Below are 16,204 nucleotides of genomic sequence, written 5' to 3'. Positions count from 1 at the left end.
TTCAAAAAGAGTGCTGGTAATCACGTTTGACGGTCTGAATTGATGGCTGATGGCTTGTAAAGGGCAATGCACTGGAGTGATTTCAGGGAGCTTTTAATAATGCTTGGCAAATGATCAGAGTGCACAGTTAATCGCTTTGTAGATGCCAATATTCTTTTTTTTCAGTGAGGCACCAGTGCATATAACAAAAATAAAATAAAGGGAAGCACAAGACTGCCTACTTAGTTAAGGAAGTCACCATTTCCAGACTAACAGAATGTCAGCTTTATGGAATAGTTCCAACATAGACTAATCAGACCCTTAATGAACCTTTCCACTGCATGCCTCTCATTATGGATAATGTTTCTGTATCCTTTATAACGTGCAAAGCCCTCACACTTACCAACATAGTGCCATGGTCCATGAGTGTCTTTCCTAAGAGAAATGGAAATGCAAATAATAATAATACACAAACATTGAGGAAGATATCAAGGAAGCAGCAGCCCACAGGAATAAGGACAACAGGTCGTCTTCAATACTTTTTCCTTTTCTGGACAGAACCATAGAGTAGAATGATGCTTCTCTCTCTTTTTTTTTAATCTTAGACATGGTAGAGCAAGTGCATGACAGTGAGAGCTCGGGATGGAGGTGAACTCCAGCCTCCTCTCATTTTTGTTAGGTCTAAAAAAAAAACCATTTTACATAATTTATTGTGTGAGTAAATGTCTTTAGAGCAGGGGTGGGCACTTAATGAAAACGGGTGTGCAAAATGGGCCATATTCTATTCAGATTCAGATTCAGCCCAAATTGGGGACAGTGATTCAATTAGCTGATTCGGATCACTGCCCCCAATTCAATTCAGCCGAATCCAAATCTGAAGGTTCAATGCTGATTTGGAGAATGAGTGATTCAGCCATAGGCACAGCTTTACATTTTTCTACATACCTTGATTTACCAGCCGTAGCTTGTGAAAGCTGTGATGGTGGGGCAGATGAAGTGCCCACAGAAGTATAGGGGGTGCCCCACATGCTCGGTGGCGAACCTGGAAGTGGACTAGAACTACTTTTGGTCCACTTCTGGGTCTACAGCCAAGTGCACCAGCCCCCCCCCCCCAGCTTGGTGATCAGCAAAGGTGCCCCCCTAGACCCAGGAGGCCAGGGGTGTTGGGGGGGAGTCCTGCGAGCTCCCCAGTGGACCTGGAAGAGGACTGAAAGTGCTTCTGGTCTACATTTGGGTCTGCTGCTGAGTGTGCTGGGGCGCCCCCTGCACTCCTGTGGGATGCTCCATGTGCCCCAGTATCGCAGCATTCATGATCCGCCTGGTACCTAGAAGTATGTAGAAAAAACAATTAAAGTTGAGGGTTCCAATTTTATTTAGAGATATTAAAGGGTCTCCTAATTCGATTTGGATTCAGAAATTTGGCCAGTGAATTGCGCCAAAACTCTGCTGAATCAAATCAGGGTCCGAAGCTTTGCACACCCCTATTAATGAGTTGTGGTGAGCTGGCAAGGGCTGCACACATAAAATCTTTTAGAAAATATCACTTTAACAAATTAGATTTTAAAAAAACATATACTGAATATCAACATGTACTGTAATATATTTTAATTTTATTTGAAAAAATATTTTTGTCCTGATTTATGGGGGTGGTGGTTGTTTTTGTTAGTAGCACATACAAAGGCAAGTGCATAATAGCTCAAAATAATGTCTTGCTCTTATAAAAAAGAAAACAGTGACTGATTAGGAACAGTCAGTATGGATTTATCAGGGGAAAGTCATGCCTGACCAACCTGATTGCCTTCTATGATGAGATAGGTCAAGGGAAGTGATTATTCTCTTCTCTTCAGCAATGGTGAGGTCACTTCTGGAGTACTTGTGTTCAGTTTTGGGCTCCCCATGACAGAAAGAATGTGGACAAATTGGAGAGAGTCCAGCAGAAGGCAACAAAAATGTTGAAGGGGCTGGGGCATATGACTTAAGAGGAAAGACTGAGGGAACTGGGCTTATTTAGTCTAGAGAAGAGGAGACTGAGGGGGGGGACTTAATAATAGAACTCAATTACCTGAAGAAGGGTTCGAAAGAGAATGGAGCTAGACTGTTCGTAGTGGTGGCAGATGACTGAATAAGGAGCAATGGTCTCAAGTTGCAGCAAGGGAAGTTTAGGTTATATATTAGGAAGCATTTTCTCACTAGGAGGGTATCAAAACACTGGAACAGGTTACCCAGATAAGTGGTGGAATCTCCATCCTTGGAGGTTTTCAAGACCTAACTAAACAAAGCCTTGGCTGGGATGATCTAGTTGGGGATGGTCCTGCTCTGAGCAGGGGGGTTGGACTAAATGAGCTTCTGAGGTCCCTTCCAACCCTAGTTTTCTATGATTCTATTGTGTGGGGATGGCTGTGTAGGTATGTGCAGGCATGGGGGTTGGTGTGTCTGGGAGGGCTTGATGTGCGTGTGTATGTGGGAGGGGATTCCCACACACTAGGTCCTGGGAGCTGACCAGAGGTGGAGGGATAGGAGAGGCAGAAGACACATGAAGCAGAACTTTCCCAAGTGGTGCAGTGCAGGTGTGGTCTATCCAGCCCACAGCTGCCCCTTTGGTGTTCTGCAGGGAGCTGAGCCCAGTCCGCTCCCACCCAGGGTAGCCTGTGCCATGCTCCTACCTGCATCTGCCCTGCACCTACCAGACAGCACTACCCCAGGCCTGGCCAGGACACAGATTTCTGGCAGGGCTGCTGCCACAGCTGTCCAAGCACTGCTCTGCTCCACCCTCCCCCGCCCCCCCCATAGCAGCCCCTCCTCCTCTAGACTGCCATGCCACTCCAGGCAGCAGGTAATACAGGGAAGCCATAGGGACACATGCCATGCAGCAGATAACTTCTCGGGTGGGGGGGAAAGCTATATCCAGGCAGCTCCTGTCTCAGCACATAGGGCTCCACCTCCATTTCCCAGCTACTTTCCATGCACTGTGCCTGCTTGACACAATGAGCAGCTACCTACAGGTAATTAAGTGCATAGAAGACAGCTGGAGTTGGAGCCTCATGCACCGAGGCAGGAACTGCCTGACTGCAGCTTCCTCCCCACCTGCCTGGGCATCTACTGCCCAGCATGTGTCCCCATGGCTTCCCTGCATTACAAGCTGCCCAGAGCCGCCCGACAGGGGCAGCAGGAGAAGTAGGAGGAATGGAGGCAGGGGGAGCCAAGCAGTACTTGAGCAGCTGCAGCTGGACTGGGAAGCTGTGCATGCTGCCTGGGGCCAGGGTACATGTGAGTGGAGTGGGGCTCCTTGTGGAGCTGCAGGGTGGATTGGCAGATGCCCACCTGTAGGCCAGATCCAATCAGTTGGTGGGCCAGATCCAGCCTGAAGGTCATATTTTGCCCACCCCTGCTTTAGAGTATCTGGGAGTATAATGGAACTTTCCCAGAAGGACCAAAAATCCTATAATTTTTGTTAAGGTACACAAACCTTTAGAGTGTGTGTCTTCTCACCAGCCTTACCTCAGTAACTGTTCACCAAAGAACTCCCCATTATTCTGTGAGACAGATTCTCAAGTAATGGAAATTGTGATCGCTCCATCAAGAACAACAGAACTTCAATAATTCACACCAGCTGAAAATCTGCCTTTGGGAACCTTGTTGCTGCCCTATTCGAACATGCATACAAACTATCCCTCCGTTGTTTTCCTTCCCTACTAAGCTACAGAGTTAACAATAGATAATATGTGCTCTCTGAACTCATAAAACATGCTTCATAAAACAACATGTACCGCCACATGATATGTACAGATTATATATATATATATATATAAACACACACAAAAATATGCACACACACAGATGACTTTGCAAAACAGAGCCATATTATATATAAACAGTTTAGATAGATATATTCATATTTTACATATGTATTATACATATTACATATATATGTAAAATATACATTTATATAATTTGTTTATGTGATGCATATTGTTTTAATAAGAGTGAGGGAGTTGAGAGAGCACATTTATGTTATATTATATTATATTATATTAATGTGTGTGTAAAATATTATTCAGTTTTTCAAACTCATGTATAATATTCACTGGATCACAATATTACTTTATGATTATAAAAATATACCAGTTTAAGGCAAAATATTACAAAACAAAACACAGACCCTTTGCTGTTAGAGTAATAAGGGTCATGAAGTGTCCTTTTTTTGGTCTGTTTCTATTGTATTCTTTCGTGAGATGCCTTCTAAGACTGCCACATGACTTATCCACTGACAGGTAATTTGCATTTACCCCTGCTTTACTTAAATTCCTTGTTCTTCAAACTGGAAGGGCAATAGAGTATAAATACTATCATTTCTGTGCATTAATCTTATTTTCCATGTGGTGGAGACCTTCTTGTAGGGCCAGATCCTCAGCAGGTATGTATTGGAACAATGCTACTTGTGTTGTCCAGCATCTGTAAAAGAATATTATTACCATCAGTCCCCAATTTTGGCAATATGAGGTGACAATTATATGGTGAAAAATTTCACTGAAACCCCCAGGCTTCCAAAGTTTTGGAGAAAAAATAGCCTTGTATGAATAGAGTAGAGAAAAGGAAATTTTGTCTAGCTGAAATACTCCAGTGGCTATTTTTTTAAATAACTCTACAGCAAAAATCACTAAGGTCTGCGAGTTGTAAATTGGTATGAAAATAGAGGCTCTCGGTGAACCCTGGTGCTTCGGTTTGCTTTGAAAAATTATTTCAATTTGCCAGAGTTATGAGTACCTGAAAATTGTATGAGAGCAGTAGATATGTTCATTATACTTCTCCATCGTCTTGTGCATTCACCTTAAAATACAGTTTTCAGTTATATGGTGATCACATACTACTTCAGAAGAAATAAAATATACTATAATTTTCTGACTTATGAGTGCTTCACTGATTGCTAACTATTAAATTAACATAGTTCTTTGCATTTACTAATATATATAAAGACAAGAGTACTGCATCTTGAAAAGGTAAAGCTTTTAACCTGGGTTTCAAAAAACACATGGAAAATTTGCACGTGTATTTCTTAGTACAGATTAAAAACACTGACCTTGATATTCACCCCCATCTGCAGAGCCAGAAGTTCATCCAAAGCAGTGGGGTAGTGATAAAAACTGCCCAGAACATTTGCTTTGCCAAGATAGACCAGCCAGACCAACTGTAGACCTGAGGGGCGGGGAGGGTTCAGATGGTGTGGTGCATCGGTCCATATAACGCAGTGCATATTCTTCTCCTAACCACTGTGCTGTACTCTGCCTTGCCAAGCCTATGACTGGGCTGCTCTGAGTCTCCAGACAGCCAAGATGCCTGATGCTGACAGCAGCACAGCAATGCGTGCAAAGTTGGTTTGAAATTTCAAGATGAAAAGGAATCAGCAAGTGTGCCTCCCCACACCTCCCCACTTAGATCTGCCTCGGGGCCAGGCTAATGTTATTCCCAGCATTAAGGGGAAGGAGGTGTACTCAGGGTGTAGGCAGATCAGTTAATGCAGTGAATAATCATGATAGCCTTTGATTTATACCTTTAATAAGTAGACTAGAAAAGTTTCAGTATAGATAAACACAAATGTTCAGGTTTTGCCTTTCAAATCTCTACCAAACTCCAGAGGGGTGGGGAAAATGGACTGTAAATATTGTTTTCTGAAAATTCTAGTTCTTCCTCCTTCTCAGATTTGTTAATACGAACAGCAAAACCAGAATAAAGTCAGTCCTAACAGTACGTGAAGTGAAAAACTAAAGCACAGTGTTTAAGTGCTTTCCCACTTATAACAAAATATAGAGATTTTCTTTTTTTTTCAAAAACTGAAATTAAACACATGGTCTTTCCCCTCTATTTTATACTATTGTGTACACGTTTTTAGATCAATTAAGAACTACATTTCAGTGAAAATGGATCAGCCATTGAGGACACTCAGGTTGATTTCTGACAAAAGAAATGGTTTATGTCTGTGTTAAAAAAATAAGCCATGCACTCAAAACGGGTTGGAATCCCTTGCTTTTGTAATTTGATGCAGAGAGAGCTGTTTTGCTGAAATTCCAGATGAAGCAAAATAAGATATGTTATGAAATAGTAAAGGTACTGGTGGGAAACTTCACTGAATCAATCAAGATCTAATCCTGAGTGAAACAAAGCATTGCACAGAATATAAAAATGGCAGAAAGCCTATAATAGAGAAACAGTCCAGTAACTAGCATACATTCCCTTCCACCACACACACACACACACAAAAAAAAAATCTCAGGAAAGGTTTGGTTTTGTCTGATTCAAATTTTCCTTACATGTTTAAGTCAGATCTGATTTTGTATGAACTTTGTTTTGACTATTGTAGTTAATAAAATGTCACTACAAACTTTTCAAGCTTTATGCCATTCATGTCTGAACTTCAAGGCCCCTGGATGGATTTTGCTCTTTTTGAGGTATACATTCACTTGAGATTTCCTTTACCATACATAGACCAGAAACTCTTATTTGAATATGATGTGTTCAGCCTAGTCAGTAGGGGGACAATAATGAATAATAATGAAAAAAACCCATAACGGTTAATTAGACATCTATTGATAAAATGATGATTTTCACAATTTTTCTGAAAAGCCTTTAGTCATAGATTTTTAAGCTAGGAGGGACTATTGTGTTTAGGAAGGTACAGAGAAGAGGAACTTGATTTGCACAGGATTTCAATATTTTAACATTCAGATTCACTCCAATCAGAAAGATAAATCATAATGTTAAAAATTCTTGGCAAAAGGAAATGCGATGCTGGCATAATCTGTGTATCTGGCTATGCCAAAGGCAGAGACCCAGGACGGCTGGGCTCTCCAGCAGTCCATCAAGCCTGCTGCTGTGGAGCTGGACTGGTAAACGGACTGGAAAACAAGGAAGGCTCAAATGGAAGTTTGGTGAAATTGGACAACATCTGGGAGACATCCTATTTTCTATGAATTTCTACAACAAACATCATTTTATCATCCGGTGTCTAACTTAAGCATTATGGCTTTATTCCATTGTTGTAAATTATTGTTCGGTACTGATAGGGCTGAACACATCATGTTTAAGTAAGAATATCTGACCTATGTATAGTAAAGGGCATTGGAAGCAGATATAGGTAGGAATTCCCTTTTTTTTTTTTAAAGATGATGTCAAGGGTTTTTTCAAAGAAGTTTTTATGGTAGCCAATCTGATTCCCTGCATAACAAAGACCTGCAATTTTATCCAATAGTTCACCAAGCTAATACTTTCTTTATTTCCACTCTGAATTCACTTATTTCACTTTCCAGACCTTGGACCATGTCATACCTTTATTTGCAAGACTAAAGAGCTCTCTACCATCAACCACCTCCTTATGGGGGTTTGAAGGGGCAGATATTTTCAGCAGTGCAGTCACACCTCTTTCTTTCCGAGTGGTCCATATGCAGTGAACTTTCTGAGCACTGATCAGCTGGTGAAATCAGTGAGCTCATAGGACCTTCTGGCAGAAGCTACTCTGATATAACAGTGAGCTCAGAAAAGTCATAACTCACGTGCCACATAGCTGGAGTGTGATCCACTCATAACAGTGTGATCCTGCCCATGAGGGTGTGTCCATGATCCTGGATCTGCCCATAAGGATGTGTATAAATCATGCTCAAATACATTCTTAAGCTTCTCTTGGACTATGCTTCTTAAGGCTTGCAGTGAAAAGGAGGCCTTCCAGAATTTAATTTTTTTTCTGAACCTTTCCCAATTTTTCAACATTCATATTGTAATTTGGGATTTCCTTTTGTCTTCCTCATCTTTAACAGTTCATTTCATATTAGTGTTTCCCAGATATGAAGCATGGACAGATGTTGGTTATGAATTCTTAATTTGGATGATACTGTTTCAAAGTGAATGAATCGATGCTTATTTGTTTGCCCCCCTTCTTCAATACTGGACTCCTTCCCTGCTGAACGCCCTCTTCCAGCTTTCTGTGTGTGAATAATTTTGCCTGCAGTTAACTCTCAATTCATGTATTATACATGCCATACATAATTTATCCCAAACTGGGACCTTATATTATTTATCACATGCATGGAGACATTTATGTGCAGACATGCATATATGGGATGCTTTCTTACATAAATAATCTTATTAGTTTATGAATATTTAAGGTAGTTTACATTTCAAGAAAAGTTTGCTTTTATAAGATTTGCAAATTATTTCAGAAAATAGTTGTATGTATGTATAATAGCCTAGTATGGGCACCATATAAAAGCAGATGTTTCTTATTAATGAATGCCTCTCCATAACACTTCATTTTACGTTTAGGAAAGACCAAATGAAAATTTTGCAATAAGACTTCTTAATAGCATGATTGATGCATCTTTTACTTCAGCTATATTCTAATTCCTTTTTGAGAACATTACTCTTTCAATGCTATCATTAGACTTAAGTCACATTCCAAACATCTTATACAGCTACTGAGGTCTAGAAGGACAAACTGTTGAACCAATCCTGAAATATTCGGTCTGCACTCAAGCAAAACCCTCAAGGACCCCAGAATAAAGATTTATTTAACTCTGCCACTGAAAAAGGAGCAAGTTCAGGGGTGGACTGTGGCAGGTGTATAACAGTTCACAACTGTGATGTATTCTAGTTAAGTTCATGGAGCTTTGAATTCCTCTGGTCAAATTTAGAATAGGTGAATCCTCTGGTTACTGTGCCAGTAGTTTTTATGCACCTGCTGCTTCCATTAAAAAAGTCTTGGGGTTAACCAAGAAATACTTCAGAAATTAAATGAGGTTAGTTTTCTAGTCAGCAGGTTTTGAAGTAGCAAGACTAGCAGTAGTAGTGGCTGTAGCCTTACATAATATTATTGACTCTTCTTGCTCTTGTCCTATTTTTACATGCCTACAATTAAACAGGATTGATTTTTAAAAAATGTCTACAAAAACCAATGCAGTTCCTTTTCATTGCCTGAAGTCCTCATTCCCCCAGTGAAAGAAAGTCTTTCCTCTGGACATAATTGCCTCAAAGGTATACCTAGGCAAATGGTGCTACATGTTAACACACCGGTAGTTAAAGAAGCTGCAACTTTTTTTTTCCTATTAAAATTTGTGTTTCAAAGATTAGGTCAAAGGCAGCACATGTAACAGGATGGCCACATGATCAGATCCCATCCAACCACTTGCAATTAATTATTCAAACCTTTCTTTGTGCACTTGTCAGTTTGAATTGAAAAATTGTCAGCTGCTGAGTTTTTATTGAAGAGCGGCCTTAAATCATTATTATTGAACTATTCCTTAGTAAACTTGGGAGCCACTACTCCTGTCAGAAAGGAAAAAAAAATGGAGTACAATATATTGACTTTTGAATCAAATTTCCTCCCTCTCCTCTCTCTCTCTCTCGTTTTACCCTTCTTTGCTCTTTTTAGTGTACTTCATTTTGTACAGTAATTTCCCTACATTATGGAAAGAACACAGGTCAATGGAAGCCTAATAACAAGGGTGTTATGTATCTTTGTATGTAAATCCATACATTAATTGTGCATAAATTAGAGGTGATATGATGTACAGAGGCATATGTTGTGGAATGTAAGTATGGTGTACAATGATAGAATTGATGCTGAGAATTTGGCTTGAAAATTCAGCTCCTTTCTAGGAGGTAAAGACACTATGAACTATTAAAGAAATAATGATAACCCAAATATATTCTACTGTGGCAGTTGTTCAAGAGACTAAACTTTTGCAGAATTTGCATAGACTAAGTGCCAGCCAGCTGTCAGATTATACTATATTCATTTTCCATTTATGACATTCATTTAAGGCTGTTCACATCCTAAGCTATTGGCTTGTACAAAAGAATTTGCAAATAAAAGCCTAATAACAAGAAAAAGGGGCTAAAACAGTTTTAGTTTAAAGCTTTATTTAAGAAAAACAGGGCTATTCATGCTTTACTTTATAATCTATAAGAAATTGCTGTTTCTTAATTTGTTATAAAATGCCAATCCTAAATATTACAGCCTAGATTTTTTCTCTCCCCAAATTCACTGGCTTTTTAGCTCCCCCACATACAATTTGTCTGAAAAGTTTGCCTAAAAGAGAGTGCATGTCCACTTTATATATGTTTAATATTTCTTCTGTACTCTCCAAAGGGAAGTGATTGTTCTTACAGTGTGAATGTCATGCCTGTACAGAAGGCCAGTAAAAGGGCAACGCATCATCTCAGTCCTTTGTACATTCTATTTTGAGGACTTAAATGAGATGCAAGTCATACAGAGACATCTTATTGATCCTCTGCACAAAGGTGAAATTCATCCATATTTCTTACTATCCTAACCAGAATGCCATTAGGATGCCATGCCTCATGTCTAGTATGCATATAAACAATACTCAACTTGTATATCTCCACGTGCAAATATTGTCACTGAGAAAACAAATAATGCTTAAAAACAAGAAAACTGTCACTGTCAAAAGCACTAGCAATGGTATAGGCATAAGTCAGGTCACCCGAACTTGGAGGACATAACTCAAAGGGAGGTACTTTCAGAAGTAGGAAGTGAGTATCTCTTTATTCAGGTCACCTGTGTTGTCTCACTGCATAGCTGTTTCCTGCAGAAAAAACTGAGTGAAACTATTAACAAGTTCCCAAATGTCTATAGGTGGCTAAAGTAAAAGACATATTGCTGGCCACCTTTGGAGTTGGAGAAAAAGAGAATGCCTTTTCCGCAAGAAACTTCATAGTTTGAACAACATGGGCTTCTCTTTACTTAAATACTTTTTACCTTTTAAGTATGTGTTTCTCCAAGATTTAAATAAAGTGGGGAAAGGCTTATGACATTTGTTTGGCCAAGTCTAAACTTGGAGAGTTCAACATACAGAAATTTGCTGAAGGCAAAAAATACCACTGGGTTCTTCCATGATTCATACTACTAAAAGCCACATAAGTAATAGCTTTAGGACCATTTGTGCTTCTTAAAATGACTACACCTAACCATAAAAGAGAAATATAGAGCTAAGTAAAACAAGTTGAAATGTTTTTTTTTTATGTAAAATGAATTCAATTTGTACCTCCAAGTACTATAAAAGTATCTAAAACTGTGTAATGGAGGGCTGTTCAACAAAAGACTATCTGAAATGAAGTAAGGAGCCTGTCAAAGGGTTATATTTTTAAAAAAATAATTTGTTTTCAGCTCTGCATGCAAATAGGGCAGTTTTGCATCCAAATGGAAGTGCAATGTATTTACATATGCCTCAGAAACTGAAATAGTAATAATATTTAGCACTTATGCAATGCTTTACATTTTCAAAGAGCAGCCTTATTGCTCACCCAAACAAAAGAGCAAACAGACTGGCAAGCCCACAGGTCCAGTTGATGAATACCAAAAGTGAGGAAAATTCTCTTGCATATCAGGGATAGGACTGGAAGTGAGGAGATTTGGCTTAGGTTTCCAACTGCCACAGACTACTGAATAACCAATTTATAAAAATGGGGGTAATACTGTCTATCAGAGGTGTCTGAAGGTATGCTTCCTAAGTATGTCTGAGGCATGCAGATGGTTCTTGAGTGATGAGCTTTTAAGTGGTGTCTCTATGTAAATAAATTAACTCTTAAATTTATTACCAATTTATTTTTACCAAATTAATACTGAATTATTAAAAAGATTTTGCTAGTAACACTTTTCTTTCCATATCATGCCAATCCAGAAGGAAGTTACATTATTAGGTGATTTTCACACTTCTGAAATGAGCCAGGACCAGGCAGCACTTAAATCTTCTGCCTGTAATATGGAATTTAAATTGGATTTCAATGACCCATGACCCTTGCTTTGATTTCCAGCTTGGGGGTAAATTTCCTCTGCTTTGAAATATTTGGGGAATGTTTTAATTACCATTAAAAACAATTATTAGAAGATATGTTTCATGAATTTAAAACATTAGCTTGAAAAACCAGCAATCCACCGTAACAAAGTACAAGAAACAAAGCAAACAGAATGATAAAATTATACAAAAACCCAAGTACCAATATGACTACTATTGAGTAATTTTAGTGTTGATCATAGCAATGGTATGATCATTTTTAAGTTTTCTGGCTAAATGTTCCAAAAGATGTGTGTGTATGAACACTTAAATTCCCTTACAAATGCACACAAATTTTAGCTTTCAGTTAATATGCTGTAATGTCAAGCCCCCTCTCCCCACCCCCCATAATCATAGTTAAACACGTGAAAGCTTTTGTAACTCTAATATTTTCAGGCATTTCAATACCACACTGGCTGATATTAGTTCCAATATGTACTTATCAATATGGGCACCAGATGGGGACTGCAGATCTTTCAAAGCCAAGAAAAATGACTATCAAAACCTAAAACATAGGCTCAGGAAGTCCTTTAACATGGTCACCAACGCAATGGCACAGCAGTGGTGAGAAAACCTTAAACAATAAAATGTGTGAAATACATCCCTTTACTCCACAGTCATTCAGTGATTGTGTATATGAATGGCAGGACAAACGCATTTTGCCCATATTCAGAGATAGTGTGTATGAGATCGATTTCTCTTGTCTAGTTAATGGTGGGAGAGAATATATACAACTGAAGCTGCTGGCAGACATTATTTCTGTACTGCTGTGAAGTGCCTGAGCACTTTGTAGCTTTCCAAAATAGAGTGCTGTGGGCTGCTGGTTGGAAAGCAACAGAGGCACTTTCTCCAGCCAAGGTATGATAGGGGGTTGCTCCTTAGCTCTCCACGTCCCCTGATCATCCACCCCGACAGGCTTGCCCAAATAGCTGTTGCCACTGTGGCAACAGCTGATGCGACTATCCTCAAACCACCCACAGAGGCATTGGCTGCAGCCCCATCCCCTATTGCCACCTGGCAAGCAGACAGTGGTAATGAATAATCAGGAAGTGCAGACTCACCGCTGGGGCTTTGGCAGCAGTTATGGAAATCCTTATGGCACAACCATAGCTGCCAGAGCACCAGCAAGACCATGTGCTCTACCAAACACAGTGGCTGTAGCAGGGTTCCTGCAAGGTTCCCTGACAGGTCACCATTGGTGTGGGCTATCAGGGAACCAACTGCTCTCCTATTCTCCTTGCCCCTTGGAAGGAGGCGGGGAAGTCAGACCTGTGTGGGGTACTAGAACCTCAAAACACTTGTATATGCATTAAATTTGGTGTTGAAAAGTTTTATGCAGTAAAGAATTTGCTGTTTGAAATTGCAACTTTTTTGCTTCAGATTCACAATTTCTGTAGTGGATCCACCAATTTTGTAATGCGACGAATGGTGTGAATATGTGGACCATTGCTTTTTGTTGTGCTAAAATGGCATATATAGCTTGACAAATATAACTGCCTGATTGTACACAAAAGATAGCATGTCATTAACATATCAAATACCATTTTGAGGAGCACCCAAACTTTATAACACGCTGGGCTCATCTACACTAGATGCTTACCTTCGTATTAGCATAGTTTACGGCAAAGTAAGCAAGTGTGTCTACATGTGCACATGCTTACTTACAGTAAATCTCCCTAATCCTGAATAAATTTGCTACATGCAAGTACTAGTAGTAAATTCATCTGAGATTACTAACAGCGCCATAGCATTTGTGTACATACTTGACTGGGAGCAAAATCTGCTTCAGTCAGCCGTCCACTATGTAGTGGGAGATTGCTCCGTACCCCTGGGAGCTGCTTGCTGCTGGTGCAGGCTCTGCCACAAGAGCCTCAGTAGGGACTATGTCCCCCTGCCCTAGCTCCAAGCTACATGCTGCAAGATTTTGATCAGGGAGTGGGGGCTGGTAGCTCCTTATCTCCCAGCCCTCACTCTGCCATTGCAACTGGGGAGCGGAGGGCTGGGAGACCCTTATCTCTCAGCCTGAGCCCCACAATTATGTCCCCATGCAGGGATCTCCCAGCCACCAGGGGCACATGTCATTCATGGGCTGGGAGATCCCTGCATGGGGACAGTTTCTTGCCCAGCCTGGAACTGGCTGAGACCTGCCCCTGACCAGGACAGTTCCCAGCTAACCTCAGGATGCATGGGGAAGCACGTGCATCCTGGAGGTAGCTAGTGATTGTCCTGTTTTGGGCAGCCTCCAGTCACCTCTGGGTTGAACATGCAGACTTCCTTGTGCAGCCTGGGGCTAGTCAGAAACTGGCCTGGTCAGGGGCAGGTTTGAGCCCTGATTGATTCAGGGCTTGGAAAGAGCTTTAGAGGTGAGGAAGTTCCCAGCCCCCTGCCCCAATCTGCTGGTGGGGACGCTAGCTGCTTTCTCCTGCCATCATATACACAATCACTAAATGCCTGTGGAGTAAAGGGGCATATTTCACCCTTTATTGTTTAAGGTTTTTTCACCACTGCTGTTCCATTGTGTTGGTGGCCATGTTTAAGGACCTCCTGATTTACTAAGCCCATGTTTTAGAATTTGATAGTCATTTTCATAGCTGCCCCAATGGCAGATTGGGGCAAGGGGCTGGGTCCTGCCTGTCCTCTACAGCTCTTTCCAAGTCCTGTGCCCCTGATCAGGAAGTCAGGGCCAGGAGCTCCCTGCTGCTGGGGCAAGAGGACATTGTCCCACCCCAGCAGCAGGCAGCTCCCCTGGGCCAGGATACAGCTGTTTCATGGCCCAGTGCTCCCTGCCAGCCTCTGGGCTACCATCCAGAGGGAACCTGGAACTTCCTCCAGTGGCAGCAGGGGCACATTACAGGGATGAAGGGAACTGGGTCCAAATCTTCTCCCTAATGACGCATTTGTAGACACCTGCCCTAAAAACCTTACTCCAGGGTATCTTACACCAAAGTAAATTTGGGCTAAAGTAAATGCATGTGTAGGTGTGCCCACTGCAGACTAACCTTAGCTTCACCAAGTTTACATTGTTTCCCTGTTCAGGGAACTTAAAAATTGGTTTATAGCTACTTTTCCCCTTTTCCATAGGCCAGGCATTGAGCACTGCACAGCTGGACCAAAGCATCTGGCCACAGTGTCCAGAAACCATTACTTTAATTTGGTCTTAATGATGTGTCTCTTTCTGGCTGAGTTGCTTCCTGGCACAGTGAGTAGTTGAGATAGTGTTTAGCTAATGGACAGCTTATGTTTACCTACCAAATGGATGAAAGGAGGAAAATAGCCCCTTCTCAAGTCACTACCCCAAAAGCAGAACAAATTGTTTGGCATTCCCAGATTTCACAAACATAAGGTCAACCATTTGCTGAAAATATTAAACCAGAACGTGACAAATGATACTTTGCCTGCCAATTACTGTGTACAGAATATTCAAACATACTAAACTTTTAATAGATTTTTCATGGGGCCCAGGAGGAATGCATGCTGAATCAGTACTGTATTTACTCGACTATAAGACAAGTTCCCCCCCCCCTCAATCAGCATGGGGGGAAAATGCCTGACATCATATATTTGCACACAAAGTGAAAGGGGAAGCAGGTGGCTGCTGTGGCTCTGACTCTGGCCCTGAGGCCAGGGGCCAGAGTTAGACTCAGAGCAGCCTACCACCCCCCTGCCTCTGTTTCTTTTCTGAAGTTTCTGTCCCTCCCCCACCCACCCCTCTCTCTCTCTTAATGTCAGACACAGGTTGGCTCCAGTTCAGGTTGGGCTCTCTCCCAGGCAAAGAGCATGTGGAAGCTCCTTCCTCTGCCTGACCAGTCAGCAGCACCAACACTCCTACATGAGCAGGCAAGGGATGAGCTTTTACATGCTGGGCATGTTTACACATGCCCCTGACTGTGCATTTGGCACTGCATGGTCATTTAGAACTTGCTAAAGCAAGTACTAAATGATTGTGCAGTAACCATCAGTATCGTGTAGTCAAGCCTGTGCATGGTTTAATAGATTTCATAGACATTAGGGCTGGAAGGGACCTTGGGAGATCATCGAGTCCAGCCCCCTGCCCAAAGGGCAGGAAGTCCGCTGGGGTCATAGGATCCCAGCAAGATAAGCATCCAATTTACTCTTGAAGGTGTTCAATGTAGGTGCTTGAACCGCCTCCACTGGCAGACTGTTCCAGACCTTGGGGGCTCAGACAGTAAAGAAATTCTTCCTTATGTCCAGCCTGAAACTGTCTTGCAGGAGATTGTGACCGTTCGACCTCGTCATCCCTTGGGGCGCTCTGGTGAACAGATGTTCCCCCAGATCCTGGTGGTCACCCCTGATAAATTTATAGGTGGCCATCAGATCACCCCTGAGCCTGCGCTTTTCCAGGCTAAAGAGTCCCATGGCTCTCA

The 16,204-nt window shown here is 41.4% G+C and overlaps 1 protein-coding gene across 1 annotated transcript in view; it reads left to right on the top strand.

Annotated features, from left to right (window-relative positions):
* The window catches only part of DSCAM (DS cell adhesion molecule), a 628,177-nt gene that overhangs the window by 286,390 nt on the left and 325,583 nt on the right, over positions 1-16,204 (top strand). The window contains exon 2 of the mRNA XM_090031636.1: positions 9,437-9,443. Coding sequence (XP_089887762.1) covers positions 9,437-9,443 — 7 coding nt within the window. The remainder of the gene's footprint in view (positions 1-9,436; positions 9,444-16,204) is intronic.

Source organism: Crocodylus siamensis, chromosome 1, assembly GCF_052110815.1.
Source record: "Crocodylus siamensis isolate JL-2025a chromosome 1, ASM5211081v1, whole genome shotgun sequence".
Taxonomy (NCBI): Eukaryota; Metazoa; Chordata; order Crocodylia; family Crocodylidae; genus Crocodylus; species Crocodylus siamensis.
Note: the sequence above shows the minus strand (reverse complement) of the source record. Positions and strands in the feature narration are given on the sequence as shown.